Source organism: Aureococcus anophagefferens (genome assembly GCF_000186865.1).
Source record: "Aureococcus anophagefferens unplaced genomic scaffold AURANscaffold_7, whole genome shotgun sequence".
NCBI lineage: Eukaryota > Pelagophyceae > Pelagomonadales > Pelagomonadaceae > Aureococcus > Aureococcus anophagefferens.
Window position 1 is genome coordinate 1,075,180 of NW_008705567.1, and position 16,177 is coordinate 1,091,356.

The 16,177-nt window shown below is 70.6% G+C and overlaps 4 protein-coding genes across 4 annotated transcripts; 2 read left to right on the forward strand and 2 right to left on the reverse strand.

The window, feature by feature from the left end:
- Nucleotides 1–449: 449 nt before the first annotated feature.
- AURANDRAFT_71464 (hypothetical protein) lies at nt 450–2,580 on the reverse strand (the record flags this gene model as incomplete). Its single annotated transcript, XM_009038084.1, has 2 exons — nt 450–2,138; nt 2,224–2,580. 2 exons carry the CDS (start codon nt 2,469–2,471, stop codon nt 839–841), a joined length of 1,548 nt encoding a protein of 515 aa, XP_009036332.1.
- Nucleotides 2,581–3,952: 1,372 nt separating this feature from the next.
- AURANDRAFT_71465 (hypothetical protein) lies at nt 3,953–7,872 on the forward strand (the record flags this gene model as incomplete). Its single annotated transcript, XM_009037852.1, has 2 exons — nt 3,953–4,843; nt 5,851–7,872. The coding sequence occupies 2 exons, from the start codon at nt 3,953–3,955 to the stop codon at nt 7,870–7,872; spliced, it is 2,913 nt and encodes a 970-aa protein (XP_009036100.1).
- A 2,426-nt stretch (nt 7,873–10,298) lies between these two features.
- AURANDRAFT_63526 (hypothetical protein) lies at nt 10,299–12,716 on the forward strand (the record flags this gene model as incomplete). The annotated part of the gene is made up of 1 exon (XM_009037853.1): nt 10,299–12,716. The coding sequence occupies one exon, from the start codon at nt 10,299–10,301 to the stop codon at nt 12,714–12,716; it is 2,418 nt and encodes an 805-aa protein (XP_009036101.1).
- A 777-nt stretch (nt 12,717–13,493) lies between these two features.
- On the reverse strand, nt 13,494–15,383 carry AURANDRAFT_63527 (hypothetical protein; the record flags this gene model as incomplete). Its single annotated transcript, XM_009038083.1, has 1 exon — nt 13,494–15,383. The coding sequence occupies one exon, from the start codon at nt 15,381–15,383 to the stop codon at nt 13,494–13,496; it is 1,890 nt and encodes a 629-aa protein (XP_009036331.1).
- Between the last annotated feature and the right edge of the window lie 794 nt (nt 15,384–16,177).

A 16,177-nucleotide genomic window follows, 5' to 3' on the forward strand; every position in this document is an offset into this window, starting at 1 on the left:
CCGTCGGCGCCGCGGTACCACGTATCGAGCTCGACGAAGCTCGACGTCCAACAGCACGCGGTCATCGCCGCGTCGATGGCCGCGGCGCCGACCGCGGACACGTAGAGCACAGCAAGCTGCTTGTAGGTGATGTCGGGGAAGGGCTTGTACGGCCGGCCTTGACGGCCGATGTCGGTGGGCGAGTACTGAGCGACTCGCTGCTTGTGTCGAAGCGTCGCGGTAGGAAATCCAAGAGCGTCCTCCTGGCGCTGGGGCGGCGGCGCCGGCTTGTTCGCGTGCGCCGTGCCTGTCATGTCGAGGTCGAGGCGCTCCACGGTGCGCTCCATGACGGCGGCCCCGGAGCGAGGCAAGATGCCCTTGCCGCTGTCGATTGGCCGTCTGGTTCGTCTCGCTGAACCGGCGGTGAAGCTTATGATGCCTCCTCCAGAGGGCAAGTGCGACGTCGACCTCTCCGACGGCAAGGTCTACGGCGCGGATTGGGCGCTCCTCTCCGACATCAAGGAGGGCGCGCAGGCCCGGAAGCGGAAGAAGTCCAAGGACAAGACCGCGTCGGACCCGGCGAAGAAGTCCAAGAAGGCGGCCACGCCGACGACCCAGCCGGCCGACGAGCAGCGCTGAACCGAGGTCGCCAAGTCATGCCGAACGGCAGAACTCGCGCCTGACCACCCTTGGGCGCCTCTCGAACCGCAGGCGGCCCACGCGTCGCTCGCCGGAAAATCGGTTGTAAGGATGGTCCGTCCGAGTGCGTAGCCTGAGTGTCTCGACTTTCGAAAGTCGAGACAGTACGACTTCCGAATCAGCTTTTCTTCGCGCCGAGGCGGCTGCGAATCGACGCGGATTAGCCCGCGCCGTCAGGGTCGTGGAACTCGTAGTCCGCGACGGCGACGAGCGGCGCGCCCTCGGGCGCGTGGAGCATGACGTCGAGGTCGTGGCCGCCGACCTTGCCGCGCCGGTAGGAGCCGACGGCCGTCGACGCGAGGCCGACCTCCGCCGCCGCCGCCGCGAAGCGGCCGAGGATCGCCTCCGTCTCCTCGCGGTCCATGCGCGTCGCCGACGGGCCGACGGGCGCGAGCGCGAGGTTCGGGCGGACGTGCGGCGGGATCGCGAGCGCCGGGTCGTCGCGCCGCGCGCAGAGGTCCTCGGCGCTCGTCACGCCGCGGTTCTCGACGAGGTCGACGGCGCGCTTCTTGCCCACGTGCATCTTCAGCGCGTTGATCTCGAAGACGACGCGGCGCACGGGGTCGCGCTGCCACTTGTAGAAGCAGTCCTCGCGGACGACGGCCGAGGGCCCGCCGAGCACGAGCTGCTCGATGTACTCGATCAAGCCGCCCGTCGCCGACGTCGACGTCGCCGAGATGTAGTGCTGCGCCTCGAGCTTCTCGCGTTCGTCGTCCCAGTTCTCGGGCGTCAGCGTCACGGGCCACGACTTGATGATCGGCGCCACGCGGTGCAAGCGCTGGATCCGCGTCGCGTAGTGCTTGATCTCGTCGGCGTTCACGGCGCCGTAGTCCCACCACTTCATCTGGTCCGCGAGCGCGCCCGTGACGGCCTTGTTGACGTCGCCCTCGACGGTGATGCGCCGCTGGCAGCAGTACTTGGCGAGCACGCCGCGCCGCGGCGCTGCGACGGGCGGCGGCGTCGCGGGCGGCGCGGGCGCGCGCAACACGAAGTCGGCCTCGCGCGCGAGGCCGTCGGCGGCGCGCAGCGTCGTCGTCAGCCACTCGTCCGTGACGACGTGCGTCGCCTCGCCCACGTCGCCGCGGACGCGGTCGACGAGCGCGCGGTCCTTGGCGCAGGACACGACGTGCGTCGCGTCGCCGTGCCGCGCGAGCGCGCCAGCCGCGACGTCGGCGGAGGTCACGGCGACGAAGCCGGCGCCGATGCGCTCGCTCCAGAGCTTGCGCTGGAAGGGGAGCGCGTCGATGACGACGATCTTGAGGGCCGCGAACCGCGCCTGGGGCGGGAGCACCTTCTGCTTCTTCTTGGGCGCCATGCCGTAGGCCTCGACGAGCTCGGCGTCGCGCGGGGTGGCAAGTCGCCACAGCCGGCCCTCGATGAACTTCACCGTGCCGACTCGCGGATCCGGAACGCGCGCGCGCGCCGCCGTCGCCAGCGACATGCGCCCGGAACCGACGAGCCTGGGGGTCGATCTCAAATCGAGTCCCACGCACGCGTCGGAGACCAGCACTTACAAGCGGCGGGGGCGGGAGGGCGTGCGTCTACGACGGCGGCGTGTAGCCGGGGTAGCAGAACGCGGCGACGCGCTCCGCGTCGGCGCGCGCGCGCGCGCGCGCCTCGGCGATGTCCTGCGCGGGGAGGTCGAGCTTGTCGACGATGCAGACGGTGACGATGTTGCAGTTCGGGCAGCAGGTGAGGCAGCGGTGGTAGTACGTGACGGAGCCATCCGAATTCACGACCTGCCAGTGCTCAAATACGCGTTTCTTCGTCATACACTTGCACACGAAGCACATGACCGCCTCCGGCGGGTTACAGTAATTCGCGTGCCACCACTTCCTGTAGCGGGCGTCGGCATGGTCGTGGCCGTTGACGCGCGCGTGATGATCGGCGAGGAGCGCGATCAGACGCTTCTGCTCGGCGTTGCGCGACGCCGAGAGGGCACCGGAACCACCACCTCGCGATTTCGGCTTGCCTTCGAGCCGCGCCTCGGCCGAGCCCTTGGATGAGACCAATGCATTCGCGATTTGTTTTGCACGGAAGCGCTTCGCTTCCGACGAATGGCCTTGCGTCGAAAACCCAATAGGAAACCGACGGCAAGCATCCATGACAAGGCTGCGGCTCAGGTCGACGCCATTTGGCACCCCATGCGACGCGAGGAACTTCGCGTGAAGTTCCTTCTTGGGTGCGTAGATCAAAGCGGACCGCTCTTCGCGATTCATTGGGCATGCGTCGATCATAAGCGATAAGAACTTCATCGGCTGCGACACGAGCTCGCCGTACGTCGCGCGGGCGAAGGGCACGTCGGTGAAGGGGTGCCGCTTGCCGTCGAAGGCCTCGAAGCCGCTGCCGAAGCGGATCATGCCCCCGAAGCGCAGGTTGACGCGGCGGATCGGCGGCACGGGCGCGCGGTCGTAGAAGAGATCGCCGTTCGCGCGGTCGACGGAGACGTGCGCGGGCGTCCCGTAGCGAACCAGCTCCTCGATGATGTCGCACTTGCGATCCCCACTCTTCCAGACGCGTACACGCCCCAAAAGAGCTCTCAACGGGCCACTCCCCAGGCGGCCGAGCTCCCGCTCCGACGCGCGGCGGTAGTATCCGTCGCCGCCGACGGCGCAGCCCTCGAACTCCTTGAACGCCTCGCCGAACCCGAACGTGTTGGGGAAGGCCTCGGCGAGCGTGACGACGACGGCGCCGCGCCCGGGCGGGCCGGGCGTCAGCGGCGACGACGAGGACGAGTCGCCGCCGGCGGACGCGCCCGAGTCGTCGCCGGTCTGCGGCGGCGGCGCCTCCTCGTCGTCGGCCTCACCGTGCCGCTCCTGGGCAAACAGCACGCGCTGCTCGAGGCGCGCGGCCTCGGCCTTGTGCTCCTCGGACTTGCGCTTGAGCTCGGCGACCGGCGTGTCGCCGGTCTCTCCTGGGCCGAGCATGACCTGCGCGCGGGGACACGTTCGCCCAAGACGCTCAGGGGTGCGCGTGGGACGCTGGGAGCGAGCGGCGCGGTCGGTGAGCGCTGTAGGGTCGATAGCGGCGCGGAGCTGGGCGGCGAGGGAGGCAGGTGGTGCCAGCAGGCGTCTGAGCTCGTGTCCATCGTGTCCTTCACAAGTTGAGCAGACGATGCATTTTGTCCAACTCAACATTTGCGCCGTCGTCGCGCGCGCCCCCGGGCGCGACCGCGTCCGCATCCTCGCGCTCGCTCGGGTCGCCCTCAGCCGGGGCGGCGCGAGGCGGGGCGGCGCGAGGCGGCGCGGGCACGCTGGAGTTCGCGTCGGCGGCCATGGTGTCCCTCGTCAACGCCGGCGGCGACGGCGACGACCTGCGCGACCCCGAGGCGCCGACGAACCACGACGAGCGCGCGCTCCAGGAGGGCTTCACGCTGGGCCGCGTCGTCTGGTTCGGCGGCAAGGACGACTGGTGGGGCGACTGGTGCTTCTACGTCGACAACGAGCACACGCTCATCAGCACGTGGCGCGGCCACGCGCTGCACCCCTTCGAGCGCTTCGACCGCGTCTGCTACTTCCTCTGCGTCGTCTGCTTCTCGCTCTTCATGTCGGCCTACATCCAGCACGAGCACCCCGTGCACGAGTCCCTCGCGGTCTACTGCTTCTGGGTCGCGTTCTCGTCGTTCCTGCTCGTGGTCTACGACCTGCTCCTGCGCATGCTCGCAACGTGCCCCTGCGTCCAGCCCGGCGCGGCGCTCCACGGCGTCTGCTGGCTCTGCCGCGACTGCTTCAAGGACGCGGGCAAGCAGAGCCTCTACATCGCGTCGATCTGTTCTTTGGGGCTGCTCGTCGCCGGCGTCGTGCTCGCGGTGACGGCGGACGTGGACCCGGGCATGTACTTCGCGACCTTCGGCCTCATGCGCGTCTGCTCCTACGTGGCGGAGTTCGGGCCCCTGGCCTACGGCTTCTACAGCCGCCGCGAGGGCCAGCGCGAGTACTGGCTCGAGGGCGCGCAGGGCGGCGCGTACCCGCTGGGCTTCGCGAAGCCCGACCCGCTCTTCGTCCGCGAGACGCGGACCCACGGCGTCAAGCGCCACTGGCCGGGCTCCGTCGACAACCCCATGCACGGCGGCCGCCGCAACTCGACGGACCTCCGCCGCGATCACGCCGCGGCCGCCGCGCGCCGCGAGCGCCAGGTCGAGATGCTCAAGAAGGCCCGGGAGCAGGTGCGGTCCCAGGACATGGCCCGCGGCGCGCGCCAGCCGTCGCGGAGCCCGCCGCCCGCGACCCGCGCGCCGCCGCCGACGCGGTCCTTCGGGCCCCAGAGCGACTTCGGCGCGCCCGACGACGCCCTCGACTCCTTCGGCGCGCGCCGCTGAATGCGCCCCCCCGCCCCGAAATTAGTCTGTGCTAGAAGGCTGTGCCACCGCGTGCTACCCCCCGGCACCACATAACCGGAGTCTCGTGTTACCACCACCACCACCACGACGGGACGACCGTCGCCGCGAACGCGGGCTCCGCGCACGCGCGCGCCACGTAGGCGCGCAGGTGGCCGAACTCCGCGGGCAGCTCGAGGGAGTCGTCGATGCGCCAGAGGAAGGGCAGCAGGCACGCGTCGGCCGTGGAGAAGGCGTCGCCCGCGACGTAGGCCGTCGCCGCGAGCCGCGCGTCGATCTCGCCGAGGCACGCGTCGAGCCGCGGCGACCGCTTAGCGCCGGAGCCCACGACCGCGCGGCCCGCGTCGGCGAGCGGGCCGTTGCAGAGTGTGATCATCGCGTCGGCCGCGGCCGCGTCCGCCGGCTCCAGCGCCGGCGCGAGCGCCGCGATGCGCCGCACGCACGCGTCGGACTCGCGGATGGCCTCGTCGCCGACTTTGAGGACCGGGATGTAGCCCTTGGGCGGCGAAAGCCCGCCGGCGGCCTCGACGGCCTTGAGCTGCGTCTTGTCGAAGCCGCCGCTGCCGTAGAGGTTGACCTCGACGGCCTCGTACTCGACGCCGCCGAAGCGGAGCGCGACCTCGCAGCGCTGCGCGAAGGGACACATGCGGTTCGTGTAGAGCGTCACCGCGCGCGCCATCGTTGTCAGCAGCGCGAGGCGAAGCGGGCGCATTTAGCTAGCTACAAACACGGACAGAGGCGCCGGCCAATCTGCCATGCCGCAGAGCCGGTTCAAGCACCACTACAGCTTCATGATGCACTCGGCACCGCCGGCCTCGAACTCTGTGACGCCATAGACGCGGGCTGCCCCCTATTGCCGCGCGATGGCCGACGAGGCGGCGTACCTGCTCGCGGACGAGGACGCGGGCCTGCTCGGCGGCGTGCGGGCGCAGGCGCGGCGCCGGTCGAGGAAGCGCTGGGCCCTTGGCACAACAGCAACCCTCTGCGTCGTCGCGGGCCTCTCCCGCGACCGCGGGCGCCTGTCCGTCTGGAACTTCGCGCCGAGCGTGCTCGCGCCGGCGCTGGCGCCGCCGTTGCTGCCCGCGGGCCAGCGCTGCGGCGTGCCGGGCCTGCGGCGGGCCGAGGCGCAGGGCTTCCTCGACGAGGCGACGCGCGCGCCCGGCAGCCACCGCGCGCTGCCCTACTGGAGCAAGGCCGCGCGCGTCGACGGCTGCGAGGTCCACGCCGTGACCCTCGAGCTGCGCCACACGCACCTCGACGAGCTCGAGGCCGCCGTGCTCGCCGCGAGCACGCCGGGCCACGCGCGGTTCCGGCAATTTTGGACCGCGGACGAGGTCCGGACCCTGACGACGGACGCGGCGGACGCGGCCACCGTCGAGGCCTGGCTCGCGGGGCTGGGCCTCGAGGCCCACGCGACGCGCAGCGGCGGCTTCGTCACCGTCCAGGCGCCCGTGCACGCCATCGAGCGCATGTTCGAGTGCACGATGTTCCTGTGGGCCAAAACGCTCGCGGGCGACGGGTCCGTCTACCGCTGCGACGGCGACTACTCGCTGCCCGCGGCGGTCTACGCGTCCGTCCACGCCGTCTACGGCGTCGCGGAGCTGCCCGTGCTCCTCGGCGGCGCGAAGCGGCACGTGGAGATTTTGGACGGGTCCGACGTCAGAGGCCACGACCGGCGGATCACGCCGCAGAAGCTCCAGCGCTTCTACGGCATCGACGCCGAGTACATGTACGCTTCGGGCCCGCCGACGCGGGCGACCCAGGCCCTCTTCGAGACCATCGGCCAGGAGTACTCGCCCCGGGACCTGCGGACCTTCGACGGCTTCTTCGATCTGCCGGTCCACGAGAACCTCACGTCCGTCGGCGGCCACGTCGTCGACAGATGCGACGACCCGGGCGACTGCGCCGAGGGGAACCTGGACGTCCAGTACATGACGGCCCTCGCGCCGCGCGCGCCGACGACGTTCTTCTACGTCGACGACGACCAGGACTTCGACGACCCCTTCGTGCTCTTCGCGATGCGCGTGTCGAACATGGAGCACCCGCCGCTCGTGACGTCCATCTCCTACGGGTCCCTGGAGACGGCGCTCGTGCCCAGCGTCATGCGGAGCTTCAACGTCGCCGCGATGAAGCTCGCGCTCATGGGCGCGACGGTCTTCGTGAGCAGCGGCGACGACGGCGTCGCGAACGTCATCTCGCGCGCGTCCCAGTGCGCCTACGCGCCGTCCTACCCGGCGTCGTCGCCCTGGGTCGTCGCGGTCGGCGCGACGACGACGACGAACGACTGGGGCGCGCGCGGCGAGGGCGAGGTCGTCTGCCAGAGCGACTACGAGGACTCCGTGATCACGTCCGGCGGCGGCTTCTCGACGGTCTTCGACGCCCACAACTACACGCGGCCCGCGGTCGACGCGTACCTCGCGTCGCACGCGCCGTTCCCGGGCTTCCGGCGCGAGGGCCGCGCGTACCCGGACGTGGCGCTGGCGGGCTACGGCTACGAGGTCGTCATCGGCGGCGATTTGTACGCGGTCTCGGGCACGTCGTGCTCGGCGCCCGCCGTCGCGGCCATGGCGTCGCTCGTCAACGCCATCCGGCTCGAGGCCGGCGCGCCGCCGCTGGGCTTCATCAACCCCGTGCTCTACTGGTCGCGCGGGGCCTTCGCGAACGACGTCACGTCCGGCTCGAACCACTGCGTGTCCCACGCGGCCCACTGCTGCTTCCAGGGCTTCAACGCGGGGCCGGGCTGGGACCCGGCGACGGGCTTCGGGAGCGTCGACTACGGCCGCTTCGAGGCGCTGTTCCTGTCGGACCTCGACGCGGCGACCATCTTCGCGGCGAAGGCGCGGCTCCGCCTCCGATAAAAAGGGCGTTAGGTCTCGACCTCGAGGGCGACGGTCTCGAGGCCGCTGAACTCCGTGAGCTTGATGGCCCTCCGGAGGAGCGGGTCCTCGATGACGCTCAGCTCGACCTCGTCGACGGCGACGGCGGCGACGGGCGGCTCGGGCTCCGGCGGCGGCGGCGGGCAACGCAGGAGCTCCCGCGTCGCCTCGACGCGGGGGCGGAGCGCCTCGATGCGCGCGTTGAGCGCGCGGCGCCGCCCGCGGGCCTCGAGCTTCCCGCTGTCGAGCTCGGACGTCGCCACGGCGTCGACGCGCTCGAACTGGAGCGTGTCCAACGTCCCGTTGAGCTGCCGGAGGGCGCCCTTGGCCGCGTCGCGGTCCGCCGAATTGCCGTAGCGCGCGACGTCGTCGAACTTGGCGAGCTTCGCCTCGATGCCGCCGACCTCGCCCTCGAGGGCGTCGAGCGTGTCCAGCGCCTTGGCGGAGATCGTCGAGAAGCGCTGCACGCGGGGCTGCGGCGCGGACCAGCGGTTCGCGAGGGCCAGCGGGTCCGCGGCGTCGACGCGCTCGCGCGGCAGCGCGCTCGGCCGCGACAGGCGGCCCACGGCGGCCTGGACCCGGGGCCGCAGCGCGTCGAGGCGCCCGTTGAGCCGCTTCCGCTCCGCGCGCGCCTCGTCGCGGCCGCTCTCGAGCTCCGCGGTGCAGACCGCGTCGACGCGCTCGGCCTGGAGCTTGTCGAGGCGGCCGTTGAGCTGGCGCAGCTCGCCGAGGGCCGCGTGCTTCGCCGCGTCGGGCGCGCCGCGCTCCAGGCGCTCGTAGGCCGCGATGGCCGCCTCGACGTCGTCGACCTCGCGGCCCAGGCTCTCGAGCGTGTCCAGGGCCCTCGCCGACACCGTCGACAGGCGCGCCAGGCGCGTCTCCTGCGCCTCGACGGCCATCCGTGGCGTCGGGCTTGGAATCGAAGGTCGAGGTCGCGTCCGGAGTCGTCGCCGCGGGCGAGGCCGTATCAGCGCCGCCGCATTGGATGCGCGAAAATACCCAACATCCTGCCCATGCGCTGGCCAGGGGCAGCTCCGAGAGCGGCTGAGATCGACCTTGAAGCGGCGTCATAGTAAAAGGTCTAAAGTGAAGCGGCGCCGTCACGGTCATCGCGCGCGCTGCGCGTCCGCGAGCATGCTCCGGTGGCGGTCGTGGTGCCGGGGCAGGATCGTGCACAGGTCCCGGAGGAAGGTCCCCAGGGCCGCGCGGACGCCCGCGGCGTCGACGGCGAAGGTCGTCACGGGGTTCGTCGACGAGCGGCCGTTGTGGCTCAGGTGGAGGCACAGCGGCTTCGCGAAGTCGTCGCGCCGCAGGCCGAGTGCGGCGCCGCGGTTCGTCGCCAGGGTGAGGAACTGCCAGTCCTCCTGGCGCGATATGGCGTCGTCGAAGGGCGCGAGCGCGGCGGCCGCCTTCGTGTAGGCGAACGAAAACCCGTAGCCGAGCGACCGCGCGCAGAGGCGCTCCGCGGCCGCGCGGTCGCCGACGGCGCCGCCGAGCGCGGCCTCGACGGCGCGCCGGTCGTCGTCGACGTCGTAGGCGGCGACGCGGCCCGTCTCGACGTCGAGCGAGAGCCACGACACCAAGGTCGCGACGCGCGGCTCCTCGGCTTTGGCGGCGCCGTCGCGGCCGCCCTCGAGGAGCGTCGCGACGAGGCCGTCGACGTAGGCCGGGCCGTAGAGGTCGTCGTCGTCGAAGTGGGCGACGACGTCGCCGCGCGCGGCCTCCGCGAGGCGCCGCCGCTTCGCGCCGAGCGGCGCGTCGCTTTCGTCGTGCGCGTAGCGGACGCGGCCGTCGTTGCGCGCCGTCGCCTCCCAGAAGGGCGACGGGGCGCCGCCCGTCTCCAGGACGACGAGCTCCTTCCAGGGCCAGGTCTGCTGCGCGAAGCAGCGGTAGAGGGACCGGTGCGTCCAGCGCCGGCCGGGCGTCGTCGGCGTCACGACGGACACGAGCACGTCCTCGCCGCAGGCCGCGAGCGCCGACGGCGGCGCGGCGCTCCAGCACCGCGACCGCGGGAAGGCGCGCGCGACGACGCGGAGCAGCGGGTCGCCGTCACCCTCGACGAGCGCGGCCATCGAGAGGCAGCCCCGCGCGCGTCGCGGGTTTGTGTTGTAGGTGGTGCGAATTCTGGTTGCAATGGATACCACTGCAGCATGCACCATAAAACTCCACTGTTTCAATCAAAGGCCGCGGGCAGCCCCACATCCATTTCCCTCTTGCGCAGCTCGGCGCGCGTGATGCTGGCGCGTCGGTAGGAAGCCCCGCCACCGCTGCGCCGACGGGGGGCCCGCGCCGGCAGTGATCGGCGGCGACGGTCGAGGGACGCGCCCCCAACACTCACCGCGCTGACGGACACCCCACCTCCTGAGAGGACTCGGCGGCGCCGGCGCGCCACCGAGTAGCGCTGCGCCATGCTCAAGCGCGTGTCCTCCGTGAAGAAGTCCATGGTCGGGTCGAAGAAGGACAAGAAGGAGAAGAACGGCGGGGGCGACGGCGGCGACGGCGGCGGCGAGGGTAAGAAGTCGAAGAAGAAGGACGGCGGCGGCGGGAAGAAGGGCGGCAAGGGCGGCGCCAAGGGCCGCGCGCAGAAGGGCGCGGCGGCCATCGTCGGCAACCGCATGGACGTCGACAAGGACTACGTGCCCGTGAAGGTCGAGAAGAACCCGAAGACGCGGAAGCTCATCTTGGAGGTGCTCGACCACCTGACGATCTTCCAGGAATTGTCCTACGACCAGAAGGAGGCGATCATGCTCTGCATGACGGAGGTGCGCACGCCCACGGGCGATAATTTGATCGTCCAGGGCGAGACGGGCAACGCCTTCTACATCGTCGAGAGCGGCCAGTTCAACATCTTCGTCGACGGGAAGCAGGTCGCGACGTCCGAGGAGGGCGGCTCCTTCGGCGAGCTCGCCCTCGTCATGGACCAGCTCCGGGCAGCCACCGTGACGGCGGCCAAGGATTCGCTCTGCTGGAAGCTCGACCGCGCGCCCTTCCGCAAGTACATGGCGAGCTCCACCGCCGGCGAGCTCACGCACATCATCGACGGCCTCAAGAAGATCCAGCTTCTAGCGGGCCTCTCCGAGAACCATCTCTCCCAGCTCGCGTTGCACACGTCCACGGAACAGTTCTCCGTCGGGAGCCGCATCATCTGCAAGGACGAGGTCGGCGACAAGTTCTACATGATGAAGGAGGGCGCGGTCCGCTGCGCGAACATCGGCCGCCAGCCCAAGGCCGTGGGCTACGTGGACCTGGGCAAGGGCGCCCACTTCGGGGAGCGCGCCCTGATCCGCGACGAGCTCCGCGCCTGCGACGTCATCGCCATGAAGCCCACGGTGTGCTACACGGTGGGCCGCGAGGACTTCGTGGCCTTGCTGGGCAACCTGAGCGAGGCCATGGAGCGGTCCCTCGCCGTCGCCGTCATCAAGTCGCTGCCGGACATCGCCGCGGACCCCGTCGCCGCCGCCGTCGTCCGCGACAACCCGGCGACCTTCGAGCAGCTCCTGCGGAAGGAGTACAAGGCGGGCGACGTCGTCAGTGAGAACGTCGCGGACCTGACGAAGCTCATCGTGGTCCGCAAGGGCACCATCGAGCTCGAGACGCCCGGGTCGTCCAACTCCTGGTTCCAGATGGAGAAGCGGAACCTGGTGACGTCGGGCCGCGTGCTCGGCATCCACGCGCTCGGCGTGCACCCCAAGTGCGCGGACGCCAAGGCCAAGGCCAAGGACGACGTCCTCGTCTACGAGTTCGACCCCGCGGTCATCACGGAGGAGCGCACGCGCAAGGCCCAGGACGCGCACCTCATCAAGACGCTGCCCAAGTTCACGGATTTGGAGATCAAGCGGACGCTGGGCATGGGCACGTTCGGCCGCGTGAAGCTGACGTCGCACACGGTCAACGGCGTGACGAACATCTACGCGCTGAAGATGCTCGTGAAGCACATGATGGCGGAGATGAAGCAGACCCACGCGATTTTGTACGAGCGGCGCGTGCTCAAGGACCTCAAGCACCCCTTCGTGCTCCGGCTTTTGACGACGTACCAGTCCATGAACGTCTGCTACTTCCTCCTCGAGCTCGTCCAGGGCGGCGAGCTCTTCAGCCGCCTCACGTGCTTCGCCATGGACGCCTTCCCCATGGACGAGGCCAAGTTCTACGCGTGCACGACGCTCGACGCGCTCTGCTACATCCACTCGAAGAGCACGGTCTACCGCGACCTCAAGCCCGAGAACATCCTCATCGACGCGGGCGGCTACATCCGCATCGTCGACTTTGGGTTCGCCAAGGTGCTGAAGACGGGGGACCAGACCTACACCATCGTCGGCACGCCCGAGTACCTCGCGCCGGAGTGCGTGCTGGGCCAGGGCTACCGCTTCGACGTGGATCTGTGGGCCTTTGGGTGCCTCGTCTACGAGATGCACATGGGCGCGACGCCCTTCGCCGCCGACGACCCGAGCGACACGATGCAGATCTTCAAGCAGATCCAGCAGGCCAAGGTCAAGTTCCTGAAGAAGGACACGACGCGCATCGGCGGCGACACGGTGCAGCTCTGCCAGTCGCTGCTGGACCGGAACCGCAAGAAGCGCCTGGGCAACCTCAAGGGCGGCGGCAACCAGATCAAGGAGCACCCCTACTTCCAGGGCACGGACTTCAAGGCCCTCCACTCCAAGTCCGTCGACGCGCCGTTCAAGCCCCCGATCAAGGGCACGGACGACATGTCCCTCTTCGACGACTACGACGAGGACATGGACATCGCCGAGTACCACGACGACCAGCGCATCTTCGACGAGTTCGCCTCCGAGATCATCGACGACAGCGAGCTCATCGGCTCGTGAGCGCGGCGCCCAGCGCCGGGCCCCGCCGACAACCCCGCGCGTAACCCACGGCGCCGCGGCTGTGGTTTTGGGGGGGGGGGCGATGCCGGGAGCTTAGAAGACGAGCCCCCCCGAAACTGCCCCTGGCCGGGGCCGAGGCGTCGGCGCGGGCGTCGGCCACGGCATCGGCGCGCGCTCGGGCGTCGGAAACTCGGTCGCGGCGTCGTCGACGTTCTCATCGTCGAACAGCGGAGACGCCTTCTTCTTGGGCCGGGGCGCGGGCGTCGGCCACGGCATCGGGGCGCGCGCCGCCGTCGGCGCCTCGGTCTCTTCGGACCCCGCGCCTTCGGCCTCGCCGTCGACGAGTTCCCGCTCCTCGCCGTCGCGCGTGGCCAGCCGCGTTTTCCGCGCGGCGCGACTCGGCCAGTAGGTGGCGTGCGACCAGTAGGTGTCGTGCGACCGAACGTTGCGCTTGGACACTCTCCGCTGGTCGAGCACCGCGACGCCGACGACGACCGTCAAAAGCACGGCGGCCACACGCATGAGGCCTTGCCGCACGCCGCGCCGGCTGTGCAGGGCGGCGTGCAGGGGGTTAGAGGGCGAGTGCATCGACGCGACGGCGGTAAGGTACGGACTCGATTAATTAATTGCGAGCCGTGATCGCGTTGGATCGTAAAAATTTTGCTAAATCGTCGCCGAATTACCCGGACGCGTCGGACGCCTCGCGACGCGGCAACGCCTACCAGTACTACCATCCGCTGACTTCCGACGAGAGCCTTGAATACACGACCCCGGCCCCTAGCCGTACCACCACGTCTCCTGCTTCCGGCACTTGGGCGGGATCTTGCGCCCGCGCATGTAGCCGTTGATGTCGCGCGCGCGGCTCTGGTCGTTCGCGTTGAAGACCTGGCCGACGTGCTGGTAGTTCTCGGGCCGCTTCGTCGGGAAGGGGTGGCTGTTCGGGTACTTGTTGCACGTGTAGGCGTCGTGGCCGAACTGGTTGTTCTTGACGCGGGGCCAGACGACCGTGTTGAGGAACTGGAGGTCGCCGCCGTAGCCCTGCTTGTTCTCGAAGTTCTTGACCTCCTTGGCCATGCCCGGGAAGGCGCCCTTGACGCCGCCCCAGAGCCCGCCGTTGAGGGGCCGGTCGTGGTTCGGGTGGTCGCGGATCGTGTGGATGCCCTTGCCGCTCGCGATCCACTCGTTGACGGCGTGCGCCTCGCGCGCGTTCAGCCGCGAGTCGCTGTCGCGGACGATGTAGCGGTCCACGGTGGGGTCGTCGGCGACGAGGAAGCGCCAGAACATGCCCGCGATGTCGCCCTGGGTCGTCTTCGACCCCTTGCTCATGAGCACGAGCTCCGCGCCGTTGTCCCGGAGCGCCTGCAAGACGTGCTCGGGCACGTCCTCGCGGTGGTAGTAGCGCGCGACCCAGCCCGGGAAGACCTCCTTGACGAGCTCCGAGTTCCGGATCGCGCCCGTGCAGTACTTGGGGTCCGACCCGTACAAACCGTAGGCGACGACGCGCTTCTCGTGCGAGACGTCGCCCAAAGTCGGCGGCGGCGCCTGGAGCGCCTCCTGCTCCTTCGCGACCGCGGCGCTGTTCGCCCGCGCCTGGGCGACGGCGGCGTCGTCGAGCCACCGCCACTCGAAGCGGTTCAGGCTCTCGCGGCCCGCGGCCGACTTGTTCCGCGGCTTGTTGCCGTGGCCCCGCACGGGGTTCGAGACCTTGGCCTCGCCGTTCTCGAGGATCGCCGTGACGAAGCCGCCGGCCCTCGCGCCCCGCAGGTAGGCCTTCTCGACGACGTCGAACTCGCCCGTCGGCGCGTCGCCGTCGAGGGACGCGCGCACGACCCAGGACAGCGCGGCGTTCGGGGGGACCATCTCGACGAATTTCCCGTTCGCCAGACTCCGGAGCCGGACCCGGCCCGGGCTCGACGACGGCGTGACCTCGAAGACGGACGCCAGCGTCTGCGCGCCGCCCTGGTCGCAGCGGAGCCAGGAGCTCTCGTCGTCCGGGTCCACGGCCTTGCCCTCGTTCGGCGTCACGGCGAGGTCGCACCGGCCCCCGGCGAGGTGGAAGCGCACGTGGCGCTGCTTTCCGCCGGCGGGCGCACCCGCACCCGCGGCCTCGCGCCGCGCGGCCTTGCGCTTCGCCCGCCGCTCCTCGCGCGACAGGCCGTCGTCGCCGCCGCCGAGGAGCGCCGCGGCCGTCGTCGACTCGCCCGCGAGCGCCGGCGGCTCCGGCGCGGCCGCGGCCGCGGCCGCCGCGGGCGCGGTTTGTTGCGCCTGCCGCAGGATGCGCTCCTGCTCGGCCTTGAGCGCCGCGGTCTGCTTCGCGAGCGCCTCGATGGCCGCGCGCTTCGCCGCGATCGCCGCGTCCAGGCCCCCGGAGTCGGAAGACCCGAAGACCTCCGCGGTCGCCGCGTCGAAGGCCGTCGACGACCCCAGCGCCGTGCCGGCGACGGCGGCGGCGGCGCGCTCCCAGAGCGACGGCGCCGGCGCCGGCGCGGCGGGCGCCGCGGCCGCCGCCGGCGCCGCAGCGCCCGTTTCCAGCGACAGCGCCTGGCCTTCGTGGTGGAGCGTCGACACGGACGCCTGCGTGTTCTGGACGAAGAGGATGCCGCAGAGGAAGACGACGGCGACGATCGCCGCGACGAGCACGCTGTTGCGCTCGCGGCCGGCCGCCATGATGGCGGACGCGACGACGAACCGCTGCGCCGCGACGCTGCCCCGGGGGCCCAACGGAAATCCGATTTCCCCCGGCGGCCGGGCTGCCTCGAGACGGAGAGGCCGGGCATCGTGTCTCGAGTGGCCTACACCGCGTCGAAGCCCGCCGCGCGACCATGCCGTCTCCCCGCGGCGCCGAGGACGCCTTCGACGAGCCGCAGTCGCCGGCGTACCGCGTCACGCGCCACGAGATCTACGAGGTCATCTACGACCCGTCCGCGCGGCCCGCGTCCGCCGCGCTTTGGAAACCGATGCGCACGCGCCCCCCGGCCTAGGCGCGTCGCGATCCGCAGCGCGCCGAGCATGCTCGCGAGCATCACGGGCGCCATGGTCAAGGGCAAGGCCGTCGTCGCCGTCGACTACCTCGACGGCTGGGTCCGCGTCGAGGGCTCGTTCTGGGATCCCGAGTGGATGCTCATCGACGGCAAGCCCCTGGGCCTCGGCCAGCTCCTCGAGCTCAAGCAGGTCACGGAGATCGGCCAGAAGATCAAGGACACGGTCAAGAGCCGCTACGAGAAGATGTGCGTTCTTTTCTTTCGACCGCGCGCGCGCGACGCGCCGATGCCCCCCGCAGGAAGCAGGAGTACCAGATCGCCAAGAGCGAGGACCGGCTCGAGGAGGCGCTCCAGATGCAGCAGGCCATCAAGGAGTTCGAGGCGGACCAGGAGAACAACGGCGTCGCGGCGTCCATCGGCGCGGAGCTCTGCCCGCCGCCGCCGCCGCCGACGCCCAAGGAGCGCGCGGAGCAGAAGAAG